Source organism: Prionailurus viverrinus, chromosome F2 (assembly GCF_022837055.1).
Source record: "Prionailurus viverrinus isolate Anna chromosome F2, UM_Priviv_1.0, whole genome shotgun sequence".
NCBI classification, from domain to species: Eukaryota; Metazoa; Chordata; class Mammalia; order Carnivora; family Felidae; genus Prionailurus; species Prionailurus viverrinus.
In genome coordinates, this window is record NC_062578.1 from 16,239,129 (window position 1) to 16,264,402 (window position 25,274).

At 39.0% G+C, this 25,274-nt stretch overlaps 1 protein-coding gene across 1 annotated transcript in view; it reads right to left on the reverse strand.

Annotated features, from left to right (window-relative positions):
• The window catches only part of ARMC1 (armadillo repeat containing 1), a 44,416-nt gene extending 26,010 nt beyond the window's left edge, over positions 1-18,406 (reverse strand). Inside the window, exons 1-3 of the mRNA XM_047842849.1 lie at positions 18,217-18,406; positions 12,493-12,713; positions 6,677-6,768 (exon numbers count right to left, since the gene is read on the reverse strand). Coding sequence (XP_047698805.1) covers positions 6,677-6,768; positions 12,493-12,675 — 275 coding nt within the window. The 5' untranslated portion in view covers positions 12,676-12,713; positions 18,217-18,406. The remainder of the gene's footprint in view (positions 1-6,676; positions 6,769-12,492; positions 12,714-18,216) is intronic.
• Positions 18,407-25,274: the final 6,868 nt, after the last annotated feature.

Genomic DNA, 25,274 nt, shown 5'->3' on the forward strand with positions numbered 1-25,274 from the left:
AAGATTTTCCATTTGGCTCAAAAAAACAAAACACAACTAAAACAAAGTGATTCAGAAATAAAGGAATGGGCAAATGTTGACCAGGCAAATAGAAACAATGAGAACAGGGCTTGCATACCGATCAAACAAAGTAAGGGGTGCCTACATGGCTCAGTTAGTTGAGCATCTGACTCTTGATTTCAGCTCAGGTCATGGGATCAAGCCCTGCACTATGCTCCGTGCTGAGCATGGAACCTACTTAAGACTCTCTCGCACGCTCTCTCTCTCTCTCCCTCTCTCCCCTACTTGCGCTCTCTAAAATAAAATGAACATTAAATAAATAAATATATGAAATGAAAGAAATTTTAACTACTTTTTTTTTTTTTCCAACGTTTATTTATTTTTGGGACAGAGAGAGACAGAGCATGAACGGGGGAGGGGCAGAGAGAGAGGGAGACACAGAATCGGAAACAGGCTCCAGGCTCTGAGCCATCAGCCCAGAGCCCGACGCGGGGCTCGAACTCACGGACCGCGAGATCGTGACCTGGCTGAAGTCGGACGCTTAACCGACTGCGCCACCCAGGCGCCCCTTAACTACTTTTTAAAAAGAACACAGAAACAAGAAGTAAAAACCACATAAGGAAATAACACAAAGAAATAAAACACAAACTTTTCATCCAAGATTTTAGCAAGAAGAACAGATCATTGTTTATTATGGCACTGTTTCAAAATCTAGGATTTTAGGAAGTTCTCCAGATGAAATGAGATGTTTTAAAGTTGAGATGCCACATTTTATTGAAGCAGCTTTTACTTATAGTATGTTTCATACTAGATATTCAAAAGCACTTTTATAAAATGCATCTTATAGCAGAACTATTACTCCTAAAATACAAATTGCAATGTCCTATAAATACCTCTAATGAAATGTTATTTATGGAAGAGATTAAAATTAAAACATAATGCCAGATTTATTCTCAATGACAGAGAACTGAAAGTAATAGTGACTTTGGAGTCAATTCAACTATCAATCCATAAGCATCAATAAACACAAGGAAACCTGCTGTTAAATAAATGTTAAAATCTCAGCAAAATTCTGTAACAAAACATAAGACAGTGATTAAGGCTCAAAATTTTAGTATGCAGAATTTCTCCTAGTTTATAAAATATTTTTCTCAGCTTCCCATGTGAAGAATAATGTCCACTTTCCACACCTACTTTTGCGGTTTGGTTTCCCTTTCAATCACTGCCAAGTGAAAGGTTTCCCTTCAGTCAAAAGAGCAGCATATTATGTTCCATGGGTCTTTCTGGAATATGGGGAGATTTTTACACTTCCTTAGTTGCAAAGTTCCATAGAATCATAGCTAAAACTCTCCCTAACTCAGTACTCCCAAATAGAAATACTGATTGGAATCACATCCTAACTGGCTGGCTTTCATGGGACAACCATATCAAAGAAAGCAATTAGGGTATATAATATAAATCTCTTGTGCTATGGCTTACCAAAGTGATCTATATAATAATGAGATGCCAATTCGTTCATAAACTAGTTAAGTTAGGATATCAATAGATCAGACATCTGTATATAGTAACACACATGACACAATGCAAAATGTCTAAAGAACACACATTTACCAAAGCAGTTATGCATATATAAAACTCACCCTACCATATATGAGAATTTTTCATTCTTATTTAAAAAAAATTTTTTTTTTAATGTTTATTTATTTTTGAGAGACAGAGAGTGCGAGTGGGGGAGGGGCAGAGAGCGAGAGGGAGACACAGAATCTGAAGAAGGCTCCAGGCTCTGAGCTGTCAGCATAGAGCCTGACACGGGGCTCGAACCCACAGACCGCAAGATCATGACCTGAGCCAAAGTCAGACGCTTAACTGACTGAGCCACCCAGGTGCCCCACGTTCTGATTTTTTAATAAAGGTACCCAAAAGAACCAAGTAGATGAAAAGATAAGAAAAATGCCAGACCAACCTAATTTCCTAAAAGAAAATCAAGTCCATGCCATGAGACAGTTCACAACAAGTTAAACATGCTGAGCCAAAACCTGATTCCAATACTTCTCTAATACTTCACAGTCTTAATGTTTACGAGCCAAAACTCAGTTTTTATTAACCTTCTAAAAACATTCAAATATAGCAATAAATTTCTTTTTTTTTTTTTTTTTTAATTTTTTTTTTTTTTTTCCAACGTTTATTTATTTTTGGGACAGAGAGAGACAGAGCATGAACGGGGGAGGGGCAGAGAGAGAGGGAGACACAGAATCGGAAACAGGCTCCAGGCTCCGAGCCATCCGCCCAGAGCCTGACGCGGGGCATAAATTTCTAAGATGATCACCACACTGTCCGAAAAAAACACACTTTGAGTTATAAAACTAAGTCACTGTGGCAGCCAAGGAGATACACTGCATGGATCTCCCTTTAAGAAAGAAGCTTGCTTGGGGCTCCTGGGTGGCTCAATTGGTTAAGCTAAGTGTCTGACTTCAGCTCAGGTCACGATCTCACGGTTTGTGAGTTTGTGCCGACAGCTCAGAGCCTGGATCCTGCTTCAGATTCTGTGTCTCCCTCTCTCTCTCTCTGCCCCTCCCTGGCTCGCACTCTGTCTCTCTCTCTCTCTCAAAAATGAATAAACATTAAATAAAAAGAAAGAAAAGAAAGAAGCTTGCTTGCCCTTTGGGTGCAGAAAATGGAGTAGCAGCTGTCATTGCTTTGAGATCCATCACACCATTCAAGCTTTTATACCAAGGCCTGGCTCTTCACAGGCAGGCCCCAACCAATGACTGAGCAGTGGGGACACTAGGTGGCCATTTCTGCCCAGTGCAAGTCTCATTCACAGGGCAATCCTTGCTGTGAGCTCCCCTTTGAGTTGACTATCAGATCTGCAACGCAATCTGAGACTCTCCTTGCCTCACTCAGTTTCCTCTCCATTATCCTTTTACAGATGACAGATCCACACTGAAGTCTAAAGACTGGAGTCTAATCCTGCTTCATCCTCCTCTATCTTTATAGGCCTTACCCCACAACAAACCTCTTCCATTTCTAACTCCATTTCAAGATCTCTTTTCCAGATGATAAGCCAAGATAATGACCTGAATGGACACACCACTTCTCTTACAAAAATATAAGTAGTCTCCCTACTATTTTATAAATGTCTCTCTCACATATACACACACACACACACACACACGTATACACATATCTACCAGAACATTAGCCAATCAAAAAAAATTGTTTCACAGGTTTAATCTATGCAACCTCTAAAACTTGCTCTAAATCTTTAAAGTTCAGATTTAAAGTACATTTTAACATATTAACATTAATTTTTTTTTCATGGAATTTCTTACATTTAAGTAATTTTTACCACATAAATTTTCAACTTCAATAACTATACCTGTTAAAGGACAACACAATCTTAAGTTCATCATATGAATAAAACTGCACTACAGAAGCATCCATGCTATGCTTAAATCTTTGTTTCCAAAAGAGCTAATATGCTATTAAAAAATAGTTAATTTATATGGGGGTGCCTGGGTGACTCAGTCCTGACTGGCTCAGGTCATGATCTTGTGGTTCAAGAGTTCAAGCCCTCCATTGGGCTTGATGCTGACAGCAGGGAGCCCGCTTCGCATTCTCTGTTCCCTCTCTCTCTCTCCGCCCCTCTCTCCCGCTTGGCTCTTGCTCTCTCTTGCTCTCCCTCTCTCTCTCAAAAGTAAACATTTAAAACAAAATTGTTACCTATATGGCATCGAAGCATACTAGAAACAATAATGAAACATTTTATACAACTTTTTAGGATATACAAAACGTTTTCTACATATATTGTCCATTAGATTCCTCAATCACTTTGCCTGTGTTACTATAGGCTTTTAGATAAGGAAATTTAGGGTCAAAGAGATTCTTTGTCTCAAGTAAGAACTAGAATCCAGATTTTTTGCTGGTGGAATTGACCTCAAATCATAGAGATAATTAACACAATTGATACAGTTAATACTTTCTATTACTTATTCCTAACTGATCACTTCAATAAAAACAAGAAAAAAACTTCAGCCTCTATCTGGTCATTATGAAAGATTAAGGCACCACAGAACTATCCTATCAGGCAGCTGACCCCCATAAGAACAAATATTTTAGAGATTTCTGAAAAATAAGATTAATAAAATTTATCCAGGAAGCTAAGAACACCAAGAAAAAAAGCACACTGCCTTGGAAGTCAGTTTTGATGATTCTTCACTGATATAATTTAACCATTTAGCATTTGGGAATTACAGAAGAAACTTTTGTGAGCACTCAAGCCAAAGAAACTCCAAGATTTCTTTCTTATGGTCACTTACAGTGGATATTTATTATTCTTGACCCTTTTATGCCCTAGAATGCTGTGGGGGTTTCCATGGTGAATCTATGCATAAGCTAAACACATCAGATGTGTCAAAGACGCAATGTGAGATTAGGTTTGCACTAGAACTGTGATGTTAACAGGACAACTTACAACTAATGAATTCTTTCAAGGTGAGGTGGAAGGTTGTAAATGGAGACTTCATATCCCACCCTTGTAGCTCAGAAGCTAGCTGTGACTGAGACTGATGTGGGGAGCTGCATCAGACCTTGCAAGAAACTAAAGGTGAATACAGACTCTGAAATGGCACCCAAAGCCTTTTAAAATAAATAGAAAAATTTTAAGCAGAACTATGAAAAAAAGACGCAGTTGGCCAGGTGGGTGGGGAGCAAGGGTTTAAAGAGTAACAACTCCTGTATTGTTGTAAAATACCTCATCTGTATACCTTGTACTGGGACACTTTATTTCTCAGTACTGCATGGCAGGAAATGGAATGCCAATAGAAGACAGTTGTGTTGGTGATTACTCACTTTAAATCAGATAAATTAAATGGTTACCCTTCATAGTTTTAAAGGCATACCCTTCATGTCTAGTAGAGGATCAAAATACAAAGTAAACTAAGATTAGGCCTCAGAAGCATAGCTTTTTTGCTTTCAGAGAAAGTGGAAATATCAAAACACTTAATCTTCAGTTCCTAGTCTTCTAACAGGAAATCAACAAAGACTAAGAAAGGAACAAAACCAGACACTCCCAGGGGCAAGAGAGCTGAAGGACTACAGACAAGTAACATGGACTCTTTGTATCTTCCTCACCCATAAAATTGTTATCTGCCAAATCTATCTCAAAAAGTTTTAAGTAACATAAAAAGATAATGGATGTTGGGGCGCCTGGGTGGCGCAGTCGGTTAGGCGTCCGACTTCAGCCAGGTCACGATCTCGCGGTCCGTGAGTTCGAGCCCCACATCAGGCTCTGGGCTGATGGCTCAGAGCCTGGAGCCTGTTTCCGATTCTGTGTCTCCCTCTCTCTCTGCCCCTCCCCCGTTCATGCTCTGTCTCTCTCTGTCCCAAAAATAAATAAACGTTGAAAAAAAAATTAAAAAAAAAAAAGATAATGGATGTGAAAACCATAGTAAGCTGAAAGGTGCAATTAAAAACCACCCATTTGCTAAAATTCAAGTTAAATACCTCTAAGTCTCTGAGAAATGTCTTAATAATGCTCAGAAAATCTTATCAAAAGCCCTTTTTTGCCATGATACTGATGAAGTTTTTTGTTTGTTTTTTTTTTTAATTTAAATTTTAGTTAACATACAGTATTGTTTTCAGGAGTAGAATTTAGTGATTCATCACTTACATACAACACCCAGGGCTCATCACAACAAGTGCCCTCCTTAATACCCATCACCCTTCTAGCATATCCCGCACCCACCTGCCTCCATCAACCCTGTTTGTTCTCTATAGTTAAGTCTCTTATGGTTTGTTACCCTCCCCTGTTTTTCCCCACCTTCCCACATGAGTGAAATCATATGGTATTTGTGTTTCTGATTGACTTATTTCACTTATATATTTTAGCTTCATTCACGCTGTTGCAAATGGCACGATTTCATTCTTTTTGATGGCTGAGTAATATTCCCTTATGTGTATATATATGCATATATATACATACATATACACATATATATATATATACATATATACTTTATATATATATATACATACACACACACATCTTTGTCTATTCCTGATGGTTCTTTTGAGTAAGACAGGGATGAAGTAGCAAAAGAACTTTGTAAGGTACTATAATACTGCTTACTTTCAAATATGATTAGTAACCTATGTTGCTCTGTTTACATATACCTCACAAAACTTAAAGGTAGGATTTTCTCTTTTTAAAAATATGATTCATAAGAACCATGTTTATCAACATTTTAAATAAAATTTGAGCATTTTCATAAATACTATTAATATCAATGTTTAAGAATAATCAGAAGACTCGATCTCGCGGTCGGTGAGTTCGAGCCCTGCGTCAGGCTCTGGGCTGATGGCTCAGAGCCTGGAGCCTGTTTCCGATTCTGTGTCTCCCTCTCTCTCTGCCCCTCCCCTGTTCATGCTCTGTCTCTCTCTGTCCCAAAAATAAATAAACGTTGAAAAAAAAAATTAAAAAAAAAAAAAAAAAAGAATAATCAGAAGACTGACAATCAGAACACTCCTAGACATAAAACCCATAAAAGTATGCCTTCATATTAGAATAAAAATTTCAGTGAAATGATGTATTACATTTCACTGTATATTACAACATACATTTAACAGGAAGATCCATTTTTCCACTGCCTTAGGAGACACCATCTATTGTACTTACTTCTGTATAACATTTTGCAAGCTTAACATCATCCCCAGTTCTCCTTTCATCTTCTCTCTGTTAGCTCGGCATTCTGCCAAGTACCGAAGAGCCTACAGCAAAAACAGTGACAGGTTAATTTACAACTCCAGACTATTCAAAACTAAACTCATTACTAACTTACTGCAAGAGGAAAAAGATGAAAAATAAGTTTTTGTTTTTAGAATCAATTGGTTTTGAAGTATTTAGAAACTCTTCTTTTAATGCGATAATCACAGCAGACCCCTAGGGAAGAAATGATCCTTTTAGCTAAAGTATCTGAATCTGCTCTTTGAAATAATGGTCCCTAACTTATCTGTAAGGTCAAAATTAGGTTGTCCTGGCTTTATTTTCACCACTTCATTTTGACAGAGATATATGAAACCACATTCCATTTATTAATTTTAGGGAGTAGTCTCAATAGCTACCATTTCCCCCTAGATACTTTTTACATATTAATTAAAATAAACTGCTGAGCGAGACAAAACATAAAAATACCTTTACAGAATGAACTGTTTTTAATTTTACAATTCACCTTTAAAGTGTCCTTTTTTGGGGCGCCTGGGTGGTACAGTCGGTTAAGCGTCCGACTTCAGCCAGGTCACGATCTCACAGTCCGTGGGTTCAAGCCCCGCGTCGGGCTCTGGGCTGATAGCTCAGAGCCTGGAGCCTGTTTCCGATTCTGTGTCTCCCTCTCTCTCTGCCCCTCCCCCGTTCATGCTCTATCTTGCTTTGTCCCAAAAATAAATAAAAAACGTTGAAAAAAAAAATTAAAAAAAAATAGTGTCCTTTTTTATTGAAAAACAAAAGATGAATTCACAGATTTCTACTTTGTCAAATTTTACTTTTCTAGGGTGCTTTTCTCTTAAAATTTAAAGTATATTTTGGGGGCACCTGGGTGGCTCAGTTGGTTAAGCGTCCAACTTTGGCTTAGGTCATGATCTCGCGGTTTGTGAGTTCAAGCCCCGTGTCGGGCTCTGTGCTGATAGCTCGGAGCCTGGAGCCTGCTTCAGATTCTGTGTCTCCCTCTCTCTCTGTCCCTCCCCTGCTCTCACTCTCTCTCTGTCTCTCAATAAATAAACGTTTAAAAAAAAAAGTATAGTTTTCAAGTATTTCACATGCTGATTCTCTAAGGATTTCATTTAGCTGTTCTACAGACCTCCTAATCTCTCATCACTTACCGAATACTTTGGTACCAGATTTTTAGGAATACATCTGTGATCTGTGAACTACACCATCCACAACTCTGCCATCTCAGCCTGCTGACCTTCACATTTGCTACTGGTCCTCTGTACTACATTTCCCAAGTGCCTGGTGATTACTGAAAATGGTACTATCTACGAAATCTCCTATTCTTTCTGCAACTCCTCCCAACCTTGACATTCACTTCAGTCTATAAAGGATTAACTGCCATGGGAACTGACCTCCATCCACAAAAAGCCAATAGGACAACATATATTAAACACACTGAACAAGAAGTGGCATAGGACTATAACCCCTGAGAGAAGAGAAATATGAGGGGGGCCCGGTAAGTGCCCCACCTTACTGCTTTGGAGGCAGTTTTCAGACTAGCACAGGGAGGGGGAACCCAAATGGAGCCCAGGGGTCTTGCTGGGTTAAGGATGCAGATATCAGAGGCGGGGAGGTTAGGATGGTGCAGCATAATAACAATCAATATTTGGTCTTTGTCCTGTCCCTGGTGCAGAGCTCCTAAAACCCCTGGAATTTTCTGAGTGATAGCAGTTTCTTTTGTTACTCCTAAAGCAGCCCTTTTGATCACACCTGGGTTTATGTAAAAGAAGTGAGGTAGGCTGAGGCCCCAAGATAGCCTCAGAACGGGGCTGGTCACTAGTAAGACCAAGAGATTAGAGGCTGGGAACTTTCAGCCCCACCCACTGACTGGGAGTAGGAAGGTGCTGAAGATTAAGCTCTATAAAAACTCTTGAACAGGGGCACCTGAGTGGCTCAGTTGTGAGCGTTTGACTCTTGATTTTTCTGCTCAGGTCATGATGTCAGTTTCATGAGTTTCAGCCCTGCATAGGGTCTGTGCTGATAGCATAGTGCCTGCCTGAGATTCGCCCCCTCTCTCTGCCCCTCCCCTGCTCACACACTCTCTCTCAAAATAAGTAAACTTAAAAAAAAATTTTTTTTTTAACTCTTGAACAAGGAGATTCAGAATTTCTGAACTGGTGAATACAACCGTCAGCAAGGAACATCCCAACTCCACAGGGACAAACGTTACCGCCCTCGGGACCCTTCCAGACCTTGCCCCATGTACCTGTTCATTTGTACCCTTTACAATAAGCTGGTAAATGTAAGCCAAGTGGCTTCCGGAGCTCTGGAGCCATTCTAGTAAATTATCAAACCTGAGGAGGGGGACACTGGAACACCTAATTTATAGCTGTTCAGTCAGAAATGCAGGTGACCTGATACTGGCAACTGGCCTTTGAAGTGAATGTAGTCTCGTGGGAGTGAGCCTTAAATTGAGGGAGTTTGACATTTAACTCCAGCTGGGTAGTTTCAGAATTGAATTGAACTGAATTGAATTGCTGGACACCGAGCTGGTGTCCGCACGGAAATAGAATTGGCTGGTGTCAGAAAACACCCCAGGTGGCTAGAATTTGCAGAACAGACTAGGAGAGAAGAGGGATCTGACCAGGATGGGGGGAAAAATCAATAGAAAGAGACCAAGATGTGACAGAGATGGAATTAGAAAATAAGGGCATTAAAACAGCTATTGTAAATATGCTCCATATGCTCAAGGATGAGTAGGAAAACATGAGCGTGATGAGGAAAGAAATGGAAGATATTAAAAATCCCCACATGTAACTTCTAGAGGACAAAAACATAATACCTGAAATGAAGACAACCCTGAATGGGTTAAGAGATTAGACACTACAGAAAAAAAGATCAGTGAACTTAAAATATAGCGATAGAAACTATCCAAAATGAAGCACAGAGAGGGAAAAGACTTAAAAGGAAAAAAAAAAAAAAAAAAGAGCAGCGCAACAATGACCCGTAGGACAACATGAAGTACCTAACATACATGTAACTGGAGTCCCAGAAGAGGAGTGAGGAGGCATTAAAAAAACGCTGAAATTATAATGGATGACAATTTCCCCAAATTAATAAAAACTATAAAACCACAGACCCAACCAAGCAACTCAACAAATCCCACAAGAACAAAACCAAGACACAAAGGAGACCATCCATATCAAGCACATCATAATCATTTGCTGAAAAACAGTAATAAAGTCACCAAAAAAAGCCAGAAAAAAGAATTATGTAGAGAGGAACAAAGATAAGAATCATAGCAGTCTTATTAGAAATCATATGAAACCATAGAGTATAGCTAATAAGCCAATAGTGAAGATAAAATTTAAAAAACACCACACCTGCTCTTCAACTTCAGTGGGAACTTGCACCCATGTATCCCCCCTCCTACTTTCTCTCTAGCTCTGTCCCTCCATGACTTGACTTCCCTTCCTGTTCAGCCTGGCATCTACAGTCTATCATTTCAACCACTCTCTTGCCAAAATCCTAAACTCCCTTTGCTAGCCTTCTGTGTAACTTACCTGGCCAAGAATCAACCCTGAACAAATCTGACTCTTTGGCTCTCAGGACCTGTAGTGGCCTGAAGGGAGGTGAAAAAGGGATTTTGTGAGCTGTAAGCATCTTACCAATCCAGTGTCACCAAACTAGTCAGGCCCTCAAAACTGCTGAACAATCCCACCTTTCTCCTCAGTCAGCAACCTGTCCCATTTTCTGTAGCAACTCTCAGGGCCTCCTCTTCAAACCTCTTCCACTCTGGCAGCCCCTAGCCTCCTTCTTCTTTTTTAGCCCCTAGCCTTCCAAATTTAAATAGGTCCAAGTCTAGTCCACCAAAAAAACAAAACAAAACAAAAAAACACACTTCTTCCTTCTACCCCAAGTCCCTATCTGGAGACCTATCCCAAGACCTATCTGGAGTTGGTCTTATCCTTATTGCTATTCATATTGAAATAAAACCAATCTAGGGACCATGCAAATTTTCCCATTTGTTACTAATGTTCACTTGTCAATGTCTGTTTTGCCTATTAAACGTCACTCTATGAAGGTAAAACAGAAAATCTGTATTATGAAGTTTGATTTTTGAAAGGGAAAATGCATATATTATTGCTCTGTACAAACTTGTGAAATTAGACTAAATGGGTCTCTAGGTAAAGGGCAAGGAGTTTGTGGGGCACCTGGGGGGCTCAATCGGTTAAGCATCTGACTCTTGGTTTCAGCTCAGGTCATGATCTCACAGTTGGTGAGTTCCAGCCCCACGTTGGGCTCTGCACTGACAGCGTGGTCCTGCCTGGGATTCGTCTCCCTCTCTCTCTGCTCCTCCCCTGCTCACTCTCTATCTCTCTCTCAGAGAAAAAGGGGAGGAGGGCAAGGAGTTTAAGATTTATTTTACAATAATGTTCTTTTTTAAACATTTTTGTTATGATTTTTAAAAAAAAAATTTTAAGTTTATATTTATTTTGAGAGAGAGAGCAAGCAGGGGAGGGAGAGAGAGAGAGATACAGAATCCCGAGTCGGCTCCGCACTGTCATATGTTTATGGTTGATTTGTTCAAATCAGAATCTAAAAATCAGGTCCACATATTACCCTTGGCTGATCTGTCTCTTCAGTCACTTAAAAAAAAAACACGTTTATTTATTTTGAGAGAGAAAGAGAGAGCATGAGTGGGGGAAGAGCAGAGAGGAGAGAGAGAATCCTAAGTGTGGCTCTATCCCACAAATAGTGAGATCGTGACCTGAGCAGAAACCAAGAGTTGGACATTTAACTGACTAGCCACCCAGTCTAAATCACTTTTAATCTTTAACAGTTACCACTATTCCTCTCCTCCAGCCAACTGCCTTTCTTTTTAATGCCATTTACTGTTCACACAACCAGATTATCTGTCCTCGAGAAATGATCACATCTGGACTTGCCTGATTGCAATGTTCTTTCACACTTCTCTAGCTCCTGCATTTCTCATAACACAGTAGTTCCTTCTACACTATTAGCCATGATCCTATATGTTTTTCTCTGGTCTTCCCCTTTCCTTACCTTTCCCTCCCATCTTATGCTAAAATAAGTGCTATGTCCATCGACTGAGAAGCAGATAAGGAGAATGTGGCATTCCCCTACAATGGAGTATTATTTGGCCAGTACTATTATATGCTACAATGTAGATGAACCTTGGGAACAGTGAAAGAAGCCAGTCACAAAACCCACATATTCTATGATTCTATTTATATAAAAAATATATAGGCATTTTTGCCCAAATAGGCAAATATATATACAGTAGCTACTTAGGAAAGGGTTTGGGGGGCGGGGAGAAATAGGTAGAGGAGTTTCTTTCTGAGGTGATGAAAATGTTGTAAAACGGGACTGTAGTGATGGCTGTGCAACTCTGTAAATACATTAAAAACCAATGAATGGTACACTTTAAATAAGTGACTTGTATGGCATATGATTCAGACCTTAATAAAGGTATTACAAAAAAAAAACAAACCCAAACAGTAAGTTTCCTCTTCATGTGTCTATCCATACTGATATAATCCTCAAGATTTCTTGTTAAGTGAAAGAAGGAAGTTGCAGAACATTTCATGCATATAATATGCTACCATTTGTGTCAAAGGTACATATATGTTTGCATATATAGAAATACAGACTATTTGCTCTATAGTCAATTTTAATTTTTTTACCACATCATCTAACATTTTCAAGTTCTCCTGAATTGCAAAATTGTAACACCAAGACTGAAATTACTACAGGCAACTTACCAGCAAAGCCGAGTGGACAACAGGGGGGTTGGGATGGTCCATAAATAAAATAAGGCCAGGCAGACATCCCTGATCCTGAACAATGGCTCTTCTATTTAATGGATCTGCTGCTAGATCCCGTAGCTGGTTAACTACCGAGAGAGCATCAGGTTCTTCATTCATGGTGGAGGAGGAAGAATTCATCTTCTATGCCATACACATGAACAAAATCTTCTTAAATTCTGTAGAAATGGTTTGCAAAATTAGCTCAAGGATGCTGAGGTATATTATGGCATTTGTTAAATAATCAAGATTACAACACCCTTAGAAAGAAACAGATGAATCTAAATCACACAAAAACTTGAGAATTGGCAATCCCACAGTTTAAGTAAAATGAACATAAGAAGCTAAAAAAAAAAAAAAATCAAGTTATTTATGTGTGCACAATGTTTAAAGAACATATGTCATCTTCAATATTCCAATAAATTCCATTTAGCAATACATATTTTAACACTAAAGTCACAATAAACAAGATCTTTACAGTTCAAGCTCATGACCTTCACTATACTTCTCCAATCATACCACTGCTAGTGCTATTTTCCTCTAGAACATTTCTGGAGCCTAAAACAAGTGCCTCAGGGAAAGGTGGCTAGCTGAAAGCTTTTTTTCTTATTTATCTATGAACAAAACCCAGCATACCAGATTTACAAAAGATAAAATCCCCTAGGAAAAAGGAGTCAAAGAAAGCTGTGAACAAAAAAGCCTCACCCTGTGTCTGAGGCCCAAGGAGTTGGGGAGATCATGGTGAAGCTGAACTGAATCTAAGCACACCTGTGCCATATTTGGAAGAATGACACAGAATTTGAGGTACTTCACTTGATAGATAAGGAAACAGTCACAGAGAAGTTAAACAATTTGCCCCAGGTGACAAAAGTACAGAAGTGGGCTAAAATCTTATCTCCTAAACTAATCAAGTCTTTCCACTTTCCATACAGTTCTTTTAAATTCAAAAACTTTTTCCCACAAAAATAAACAAGAGTATTTTAGAAAATATAACATGCTAAACGTACAAAAGTCAAAGAAAAAAAATCAAGAAATAATAGTCATATATGCAGAAAGTTAAAAATAACTTCCATTAAGCAAGTTACACAGCATATTCCTTATCAGTAAGAATATAAAGGTGTAAATACTTTCCACAAATCAATCAGTATGTTTATTTATTTTTTTAATATCTACTTTTGAGAGGGAGAGCTAAAGCAGGGGAGAGGCAGACAGCAGAAAGCCCAATGGGGGGGCTTGAACCCATGAATCACAAGATTGTGACCTGAGCTGAAGTCAGATGCTTAACCAACTGAGCCACCCATACGTCCCAATCAGTATGTTTAATTCCAATTTCAAAAACGGTAACAAGTAGGGCAGGAGAGGAGGGATAAAATTTTTCTCTAATTCCAAAAAGGTTATTAAAGATTATTGGGGGGGGGGGGGAGGTAATAAGGCAGAGTTAGCCTTACCATATGTTGAAATATACAAAGCTATAAACAATCAAGTGGGGGGGGGAGGGCACAGAGCAGTAGAGAGATACTTCTCCCAGGAAAGCTACTCATATACATTCGGTATAAGAAAGCGGGCTCTCAGAGAGTCAGATCAAGGCTCCACTACTTGGTAAACGTGATTTCTGGCAAATCCTTTACTCTGTCTCAGTTTCTTCATCTATAAAATAGGGCTAATCATAGCAGCTACCAAATGGTGTACTATCTAAATAAAATAATACACAGAAAAGGGTTTAGACTGGTGCCTGACACCGTAAATGCTCAATAAGTAACAGTTTTAAGTTATGTGGAGCCAAAAAAATCCATCAAAAATAGTAAGATTACTCAATAAATGGTGTTGGAATGACTTCTGAGCAATTTAAAACCACTGCTAAGCAAGTTTTAATTCATACCACATGGCAAAAAGAAATCATTAAATATACATTAAATTTTTTAAGTATGCAAGCAAATGCAAAATTAAAGGACTCAGAGAAAATAGGGCTTTAGCAAAATAGTATTTGGCAGGTTATTTTCAAAAAATGAAAATATTATTGTTACTATGGCAATTAAAAAAAGGATTCAGAAAAAAAGCAAGACTGAACACACAGATAAGACTAACACGTTTGGGGGCATGTTGCCTCTTAGGTGCCTGTATAGAGATTGGCATCCTGAATATCCCTGTTTACAAACCAGCTTACCATTGAGCTTTATGTGCTGTTACCAGCATGAATCTTATCCAAAACTGGAACCTGACGAACCAATTACTGGCTGAAAGGCCTAAGAGCCAACCCATTTAAGAACCAAATACTCTGGATGAGGTCCCTTTGAAGGACCTTAGAACAGGAGAGCTCCATTCTTATTTAAGAAGTTGTTTGAGGGGTGCCTGGGTGTCTCAGTCAGTTAAGCAGGTGACTTCCGGTCGTCATGATTCCACAGTTCCTGGGTTCAAGCCCCGTATAGGGCTCTGTGCTGACAGCTCAGAGCCTGGAGCCTGCTTCAGATTCTGTGACCCCTTTCTCTCTGCTCTTCCACTACTTGCTTTCTGTCTCTCTCTCTCTCAAAAATAAACATTAAAAAAAAAAAAGGCATTAGTTAACTATTTAGTGGGAATGATTCTGAAAAAGTTATGGCCTTTCCTGTTTCTTAGAGATGAATAAAAGTCAAAACATTTAAAACTTTCAATCTTCAGAGCCCACAGACCAGGAGAGGGCTCAAAACAGGATCAGCCAAGGAAAGGGTCAGGAATACCACAAGGCACCAAAAATCCAGACATAACAGAGGCAGAAATTGTAGTCAAGCACTGCATTTCCTATGGCACTTAACTGAAGGGAAGAAAGGTAGACAGAGCTATGATTTCTCCCCCAACTTAGAAGGGTTTTTGTAAAACTTCAAGAGAGAATTCCTCAGGGTTAAAGTTCATTTTTCTTTCCTTATTTAATATTGCCAATATCAAGTTACTCTGAGAATTGCCTGAATCCTGCTAAATGATCAATATTTTTGTGTATTGCAGAATTCACATAGCAGCTTTTGCAAGATAGCTATGAACAGCTAAGAAAATGGAAACAGGTAAGTAAAAGTTAGAACTTTAACCCCAATTCATGTATTAGATACATTTAGTTTTTCTATATTAATTGTATCATTTTCACACAGGCTGTTTGATAAAAAGGTTAGCCTTCATAGGCTGGAAAAGTGTTTTTTAAAGGATATATTTTGGTATTCATTCTATCCTACCCTCTCTTATTCCCAAATTTGGCAGATCTCAAATAATTTTTAAATAACCTTTTAAATATACTGATCTGAACAGTTTTATAGCAACCTATGACCCATAATGTAAGTTAAAAATTAAAAATTCTCTTCCTTTCTTCTACAAATAGTACCACATTAAGTTCAAAAGAAAATAAGCTTGCTTTCTACTTGCATTTTTCATTTAAAATACCAATGCCAAGAAATGTGGACCCGGATAGCCTACATCAGAATAAACTGGGATTATCATTAAAATGCAGATTCCAAGGCCCATACCCAGCCCTCACCAGGAATCCTTGGAGGCAGGGCCCAAAGCATCATTCCAGGTGATTCCTGGTACAAATAAAAGCAATGAACACTTTACAGTGGTTGATAAGTATATGTCTTTTTAATATGGCTAGAGACATCTAAATGAAACCTTAAACATTAAAATTCTACATACTTTAATTCCTGTGCAACATACAGTAATCCCTGTAAGTGAATTGGGGACTATGTTTCAGTTTTATTGCCAGATAACCAAATGAATAAACTAAAAAAACTACTAGCAGTAGCCAACCTACAGGCTCCTTCCAAAGAAAATGACCGAAAAGTTCCTGATCAAAGGAACAAAATTGTGGGGGGAAATTATGGTGGGGAATTTGTGTACTGATGATGTGTGAGTAAACAGAAAGTTCTTGAGACTGTATTAGCAGTAGTATTTAACATCTTTCTTGTCTCATTTCATTTTTTAGACCAGTACCTGACACCTTACAAGTTAGTTTTTAATTGATTTTTAAACATTCTTTTCTAAGTAAGCTAAACTTGACAACACAGACATACTTAAAGAAAAATCAGGGGTGCCTGGGTGGCTCAGTCGGTTGAGCGTCCGACTTCGGCTCAGGTCACGATCTCACGGTCCGTGAGTTTGAGCCCCGCGTCGGGCTCTGTGCTGCCAGCTCAGAGCCTGGAGCCTGCTTCTGATTCTGTGTCTCCTTCTCTCTCTGACCCTCCCCCACTCATGCTCTGTCTCTCTCTGCCTCAGAAATAAACATTAAAAACATTTAAAAAAAAAAAGAAAGAAAGAAAAATCAAAGTCTCACTAGTAAATGAGAAAAATGTGGAACTTCTTCCTAGTCCATTAAAATACAAATGGATGGGGTGCCCGGATGGCTCAGTCGGTTAAGCATCCGACTTCAACTCAGGTCATGATCTTGCAGTTCTGAGTTGGAGCCCCGTATCCAGCTCTATGCTGACAGCGCAGAGCCCGGAGCCTGATTCAGATTCTGTGACTCCCTCTCTCTGCCCCTCTACCGCTCATACTCTGTCTCTCGAAAAATAAATAAATGTTAATATATATATACGTATGTATATATATATAAAAAAAAAAAGAACACAAATGGATACAATACATACCTTTTTTCCCCTCTTTTGTTTAGTTCAATTTGGACAAACAGATCATTCTAAGATAATACTGCATGCTCCCCAAACTTTAAGGAACTCTGATTACCCAAGGGATCTTGTTAAAAAAAAATTGATTCAGTAGATGGAGAGAGGCCTGAGATTCTACATTTCCAGCAAGCTCCCAGATGAGGCCTATCCTGCTGGAACTGGGAACTTAGGTGATAGACGTGAGACTATAATTGGGCAGATGCCTGAAAGATTTTTTCTTTTGCCAAAGCTTACCATTTAACTCAAAGAATGGTTTAGGTCTCTTAACAACTATGAGCTGCAGAGGGTACACACCCACAACCTAAATCCATATTCAGTTAAGCAAGTTTTTAAAAATATCATAAGCATGGAGTTCCTATCTGGCTTTCCCTTAATTAGCAACTAACTTTCAGAAGCTAGTTACCTCACTTAAGCCTCTGTTTCCTCTCGTAATAACCTTGAGTGATGGTTAGGATCAAAAAAAACAAAAAACAAAACAAAACAAAAAACCCCAAAACTTGAAACGATACAACAGAGCACCAGCAATTACCAAACAAGAACAGAACTTAATCTTGTGGGTACTTATATTCCACCAGCTATCGGGGTATATTCTGCCCTAACACATCAGTACACTATCACGAAAGGAGCTGCAAACTGCACGAAGGTCTCCCAAAAACTTAGGAAAATACAGAGATGTGAATGCTGGTCTCTCTTGAATGGAGACAAACACAACGATGCCCTTCTATTCTTAGCAGCAGACATGCAGGTGCACAAAAGATAAAGTTACCAAAGAACAAGCTGGAGAGATGAAGATGACATCTATTAATACCAGGGTTTGTAAAAATCAGACGTGTGGGGGACGGAGAGGAACTGAACAAAGCTAACATTTTCACAGGGCACATTGGAGCCTGGCGCTATAAACCGCTTGGTGGGACGCGCTGCTGGGTCGGGAGAAGGCCAGCGGAGCGCCTCGGCCCAGGCCGAGTTGCGGACTTGGTGCAGGGGCCGCTTTCCGCGGCCTTCCGGGCTCCACCGCTTTGTCTGCCACCCCTGGATCCTTACATACCACGCCAGAGCTTTAGGAGTCCAGAGCCGTCCGCACCATCAGGGCCACACCAACGAATGGAGCACAGGGACCCGGGAGGCGCAAAGACGGTCCCTCCGTTCGCAGCCGCCGGCCTCAGCGACGGCAAACGACCAGGTTAACTCTAGAAGCCAAAGAGCGAGGACGCTGGCGGGGAAAGGCTCTACAGACTCTCCCCCACGACCCTGGAACATCCGTCAGTCCTGCCCTCTCATTGGCTGAAACCATTCCAACGTGAGGATAAGACATCCAGTACGTGAAGGCCTTCTTAGACTAAAGCGTTCATTGGTGACCTAGGGAAATGCACTCAGTATTGAACGGAAGAGTCCAATGAGAGTCCAGGAACACTTGAATTGGACCAAACGACGCTCCGTTCGCTAAGCATTAGGCACGGAAAGAACCTTGGTTCCGGCCGAGAAACCGTCGTGGTTTCCCAGCTACAATTTCCAGCTTTCCGGCGCTGAGGGGAGTCTCTTTCTGCTCCTGCGTTCGGAAATTCAAATCGAACTTTTTGTTCTGGCAAGTCTTTCAGTTCTAATAAAGGATTTTCATGATATTTCATTCGTTTTTGTTACTCTTAATTCATAATCTTTAAAGTTTCTTGGCGTTTTTGGTAAGAACATATTACCACATTAGGCGTTTCGTTCATTTCTTGTTAGTGTCCACTGTCTTCCTAACACCGGGAAAGCTGCAAAGTACAGTTTTTTGTTTTAAATAATAACGTCTTTTCTGAAGGATTTTTTTTTTTTGGTAAGGGAAAGGGACTTCTAATTAGAACGTTCTCAAATTCGTCATGATGTATTTTTTAAATACTGTCTTCTATTTAGTTTATCATTGTAAAGATTTATATACCTTTAACGATGACAGGCACCGGTTTTAAGGATAAATCTTGGGTTTTGAAGCTATTTCTCTAAATATAAGTGTAATCTAAATTATATAGGCCAGTCTGAGAATAATGCATCCATTGCACGCAATAACTTCACTGAAAGGAATCTAGATTCTTTCAGTTTGATTTTGCCACATAGCTCATGTATTAAAGTCTCAAGGAATTTAAGAGGCCTCTAATAGGACAAGTGTGGTTAAGAATAAATGTTGCCGGGCGGGGCGCCTGGGTGGTTCAGTCGGTTAAGCCTCCAACTTCAACTCAGGCCATGATCTCAGGGCTCAGGGTTCGTGGACTGGAGACCCTCATGGGCTCTGTGCTGACAGCTCAGAGCCTGGAACCTGCGTGGGCTTCTGTGTCTTTCTCTCTCTCTGCACCTCCCTGGGGCGCCTGGCTGTCTCAGTGGGTAGAGCCTGCTACTCTTGATCTCCACGTCCTGAGTTCAAGCCCCAGGCTAAGTAAGCATAGAGCTTACTTTAAACAAACACCTCAGACTGTGTTCTACGCAATTGTCTCCAATACTTTGATTCCTAAGTGAATTCAAAATCCAGTTACTTCTCAAATTACTTTGCCTTTTCTTATTCTTAATTTCCTCTTTCTTCTAACAAGCTCAAGAAGAAAACAGGAGCAAAGTAGAATAGAAAAATGTCCCTTTCACACCATTTGACCTATAGCAAAAACAAGTGAGAAATGATGCATAATGTCCAGCAGTAGAAGCACCAGCCTCATTTTAAATAATCAACCAGACCAACCAACTGCTGGAACTGAGGGGGAAAAAGGAAAAGTTAAAAAGGAGATTGTGATACATTTACAGTAAGAAAAAAAGCTGTAAAAAAGTAAATATAGGAAGTCCAAAGGGCACAGACAGGTTAAACATAATCCATTTGATTGAGTAAATGAAATTTTGTTCAGTATTGTTATTAAAAGCAATGAAATAGCCCAGGAAAGTAAACCTGCTATTTTTTCTAAAATCAATTTATCAAAAAGAGAGAAGACAATTGGGATTTTCCCAACTAATAATTGATGACATAGATTTTTGGCAGTGGTCAGAATATATATTACATAGAGTCTTTTTAAGAAGTTCAAAATCTAAAGTTAAATATAATCATGCCTCTGACATTAAAGTGAGAAGACTAATCCTTTGCAAACTGCCATTACAGAGAGTTAGATGACTGGCATTTAAAAACAGGATGTAGTCACAAAAAATAATTAACAATTTCATAAGCACTTATGGACTACAAGCCCCAGGAAGTTTAAGATTTTAAGAATTTATATTCCTATGATAAAAATCTATGAACTTGACACCAGTAAAGTTATACTATCTGCCATTATGAGTCGTTGCTAGTTCTGAGCCTCAGATATCTTGCCACAGGACACAGCTGGAATGTTAAGTTTCTCAATAGCTGTGTTGCTTAAGACCCAGGAATCAGATAAAGGTAGTTTCATTTATTCAATTATTTAATTAATTATTTTATTTATTTATTTATTTAATAATTTTAAAGTGTTTATTTATTTTAAAGTGCTTGAGAGTGAGAGAGAACATATGCAGATACAGGTAGTGGCAGAGAGAGAGGAAGAGAGAGAATCCCAAGCAAGCCCCATGTTGTCAACACAGAGCACGATGTGGGGTTCTATTTCACTAAACCGTTTAAGATTATGACCTGAACCAAAACCAAGAGTCAGACACTTAACCAACTGAGCCATCTATGCACCCCATTCACTTATTTTAAAACTATTTTCAGAACACATTCAATGTGCTAGAGACAGTCTTAGCGATGGATTCAAAAATACAAGAAAACATAATCACTGCCCTCAAGTTTATGGTCTAGTGTTATGGTTTCCAAAACTTATTGATCAAGTACTTCTTTCAGTTTAAAAAAATGTTTTGATTACGCAGCTTGGTTATATGTATATTATTTATTCATAAATTCTATACACATACTATAAAACTAATATGTAGACTTAAAACATATCAAAATAGAAAATTTTAAAGGATGAGAAATAATTATAAATGTATTTGTATGTATCTGAATGAAAATAAAATTGTGTCCATATACATTATATACCAAAAAACTGAAATTCCAGATGGATTAAAAACACAAGTATAGGGGCGCCTGGGTGGCACAGTCGGTTAAGCGTCCGACTTCAGCCAGGCCACGATCTCGCGGTCCGTGAGTTCGAGCCCCGCATCAGGCTCTGGGCTGATGGCTCAGAGCCTGGAGCCTGTTTCTGATTCTGTGTCTCCCTCTCTCTCTGCCCCTCCCCCGTTCATGCTCTGTCTCTCTCTGTCCCAAAAATAAATAAACGTTGAAAAAAAAATTAAAAAAAAAACAAACCACAAGTATAAAAAATAAAATATTGAAAACCCTTTGAGAAAATCTTGGTGACTACATATAACAATATAGAAGTAGGGGAGACCTTAGACAAGACTAGAAACTCAAAAGTTAAAAAAGAAAGAAATTAGCGGCGCCTGGGTGGCTCAGTTGGTTGAGCGTCTGACTTCGGCTCAGGTCATGATCTCCCAGTCTGAGAGTTCGAGCCCCATGTCAGGCTCTGTGCTGACAACTCAGAGCCTGGAACCTGCTTTGGATTCTGTGTCTCCCTCTCTCTGCTTTCCCCCACTCACGCTCTGTCTCTCTCTCTCTGTCTCAAAACTAAATAAACATTAAAAAAATAATTAAAAAAAAAGAATCCAGCAAAATCTATTTTTTTTTATTTGTTTAAATGTTTATTTAGTTTTGAAAGAGAGAGAGAGAGGGACAGCATGAGCAGGGGAGGAACAAAGAGAGGGAAATACAGAATCTGAAGCAGGCTCCAGGCTCTGACCTGTCAGTACAGAGTCCTATGCAGGGCTCAAACCCAGGAACCACGAAATCATGACCTGAGCAGAAGTCAGATGCTTAACAGACTGAGACACCCAGGCACCCCCCGCAAAATGTATTCTAAAAAATAATATATTTTTTGACCCAGCAAATCCTCAAGAATCTAAAACATAAAAAGCATCAGTATATAAAGACGTAAGAACAAAGATGTTTGTTGCAATATTGTTCACATAGGCAAAAAAAAAAAAAAAAAAAGCCAATAAAAAAAAACCCTAACATCAAATGAATACATATCAATAGTGGAATGTTTTAGTAAATGATGGTATATCTACAGGCCATGGACCATTGTGAAAAATATATTAGAAAGAGACATTGAGGAATTTCCACATTGCTAACTGATAAAAGTTGCTTTGAAGTATATATATATATATGTATATATGTATATGTTATATATATATGTATATATGTATATGTTATATATATGTATATATATAAAACATACATATAACATACATATATATATATATATATATAACACACAGTATGATCTTATTTTTGGAAACAATAACAAATCATATCCTACACGTTTATATAAATGTGTACCATTATACATTATTCTATGAGCATGGAAAACATAGAGAAAGATACACTCTAAGTTTTCAGCATATATTACCTGAATGGGTGGGATAGGATCTGGGAGACTAGGTGCTCATCACATGCAAAAAAGTTAAAAATAAATTAGCTTTACTGGGGGTGTGTGTAAATATAGTTCTATACATAATTTGATAAATGTTCATTAAGTAAAACCATATGTAAATGAAATGAAATGTAATCAACAAAAATCTAGGTGGTATTTTGTAGTTTCAAGGAATTTCTTTTGCAAATAGTAGAGTGATAAACTTGGGGTCACAAACAGTTACATCTGAGGAGGATACATTGTAAGAAGTAAGACAGGAGACTGGTAAAGTTACCAATAAGCCTTACCCAGTGACTCAGTGTCTGTAGGACCTCATTCAGAAAAGCTACATGGTGCCATTTGGGTCAAACAAATCAACTTTGACCACATGCTGGCTCTATGACTTTGTACTAATCACCTGGCTAGGAGGACATCAATCTCCTCTAAAAAACAGATCATAGAACCTGCCTTCCACAACTGCTAAAGAAATCTACAATTAAATAGTGTGAGAACACCTAGCCCACGGTCTAGATGTTTCATAAATGTACTTAGTCCCACTTCTCTGTATAAAAACCTGCTCTCCAGAAAAGATCTGATAAGAGCTAATTTGTAATGGTAAAATTCTTGAGTGCTTACTGATACTAGAAAAAATTAAAAAAAAGAAACATCACTCATCACTTTCAGAGAATTTGAAGGAACCAACTCATTTTTCTGAAAACTGGTAATGATGAGAATCAAACCAAGCATTGAACCTACCTTTCTTGTATGTATTATATTTCAGGGTAACAAAATAGTTGATGTGTGATAATTATTCTGAAAACTGGTAAATATTAAGAAACAAGCATTCAACTTGCTTTTCTTTACAAATGTGCTTCAAGGTGACCAGCTAGCTAATAAATGACACATACAGCCTTACTTTGTCTTAAAATGCCCCTTACATGGGCACTTCACTGTCCTACCCAATGGTCTTTTGCCAGTTAGGTTTTTCTGGATTCTTTTTTTTTATTAAAAAAAAATTTTTTTTTCAACGTTTATTTATTTTTGGGACAGAGAGAGACAGAGCATGAACGGGGAAGGGGCAGAGAGAGAGGGAGACACAGAATCAGAAACAGGCTCCAGGCTCTGAGCCATCAGCCCAGAGCCTGACGCGGGGCTCGAACTCCCGGACCGCGAGATTGTGACCTGGCTGAAGTCGGACGCTTAACCGACTGCGCCACCCAGGCGCCCCAGGTTTTTCTGGATTCTAACTCAGAACCTTCTAAGGCACATTTCAATGTGTTTTATTTTCTATAGACAGGCAATCAGAGCTAGAGAAAATGCAGAACTAGAGAGTCTTGATTTTCAGGGAAGATACTGTTTAAGACTTGCAGATTATTCAACCTATCTCACCAAATGGGATTGTCATTAGACCTACTATGAGATAGGCTGATGGATATATTTTGACATTTGTCTGTCCCCTACTTTACTAGTCACTGGATCACAAACACACAGCTGACTGTCATTCAGGGGTATCATTTATTGGGCCCTTGTGATAAACCAGACATTACCCTTAGTATTTTACAAATATGACACAATTGGTCCTCAGGACCACTCTATCAGTTGTCTATTTTCCTTTCCCACTGTGCGGGTCAGGAAATTGAGACCTAGGGAGGCTGACTAACTTGCCCAGGGCCACACAGCTGATAAGTGGCAGAGGATATTTTGAAGATGGGTCTGTCTCACTTGGAAGCCCACATTCCTTCTACAAGAGAAGTCAGCCTCACCATCTACCAATGTGAACAAATGAAAATCTGACCTCTTGTTAAATTTCTCCAAGGAATCTGGCCCACAACTAGCCCTGGTCACCTTTCTCTGGCTGAAAACACACTTAATAATGGATAAATCTCTGCCTAAACAATGGCATTATAATCCTTTAATCTGTTAGGAATCTGAAGGCATAGAAAGGTCGAGGGACTTTTTCAAGTCTGCACAGTGAGTAAGAGAGAGCACCGATTCTTTCTCCTCTATTCAATCAATCAATCAATCAATCAATCAACCAATCTGCCAGACAAAGTTTAAGTTATTCTGGATTTTGCCCAGGGAGCTGAGGCATTTATTTGGGTAAAGAACTCCAGGATCAGACACACTAAAAAGAAAAGTCCATTTCCTTCTAAAATTCCCAAATAGATTGTCCTGTAAGTTTCTACATTAGTTTCTGAACTTAGCTATGCAAAATAATTACCTAAGATTCTGGGAAGGGGCCTGGACATATGCCCTAAAGTGAAATTTAAGAACCCTCAATCTTGCTGAGATAGAAATTGTATTATTTATTGCTTTCAAACAAATCACTTCAAAACTTAGCAGTTTAACACAATAATCATTTATTATTTCATAGTTTCTTTGCATGCAGAATCCAAGTGTGGCTTAGTTTAGGGTCTCTAGCTCAGGGTCTCTCACAAGGTTGCAATCAAGGTGTCAGTGGGGTTCCAGTCATCTCAAGGCTCAACTGGGAAAGGATCTTTTACCAAATTCACTCACATGGCTATTAGCAGGATTCAGTTTCTCAAGGGTGATGAAAAGAGGGCTTCAGTTTCTTGCTGGCTGATGGCCAGAGGCCTCGCTCAGTTTCTTGCCACATAGGCCTCTCCATAAAGCAGCTCACAATATGGCAGTTGGCTTC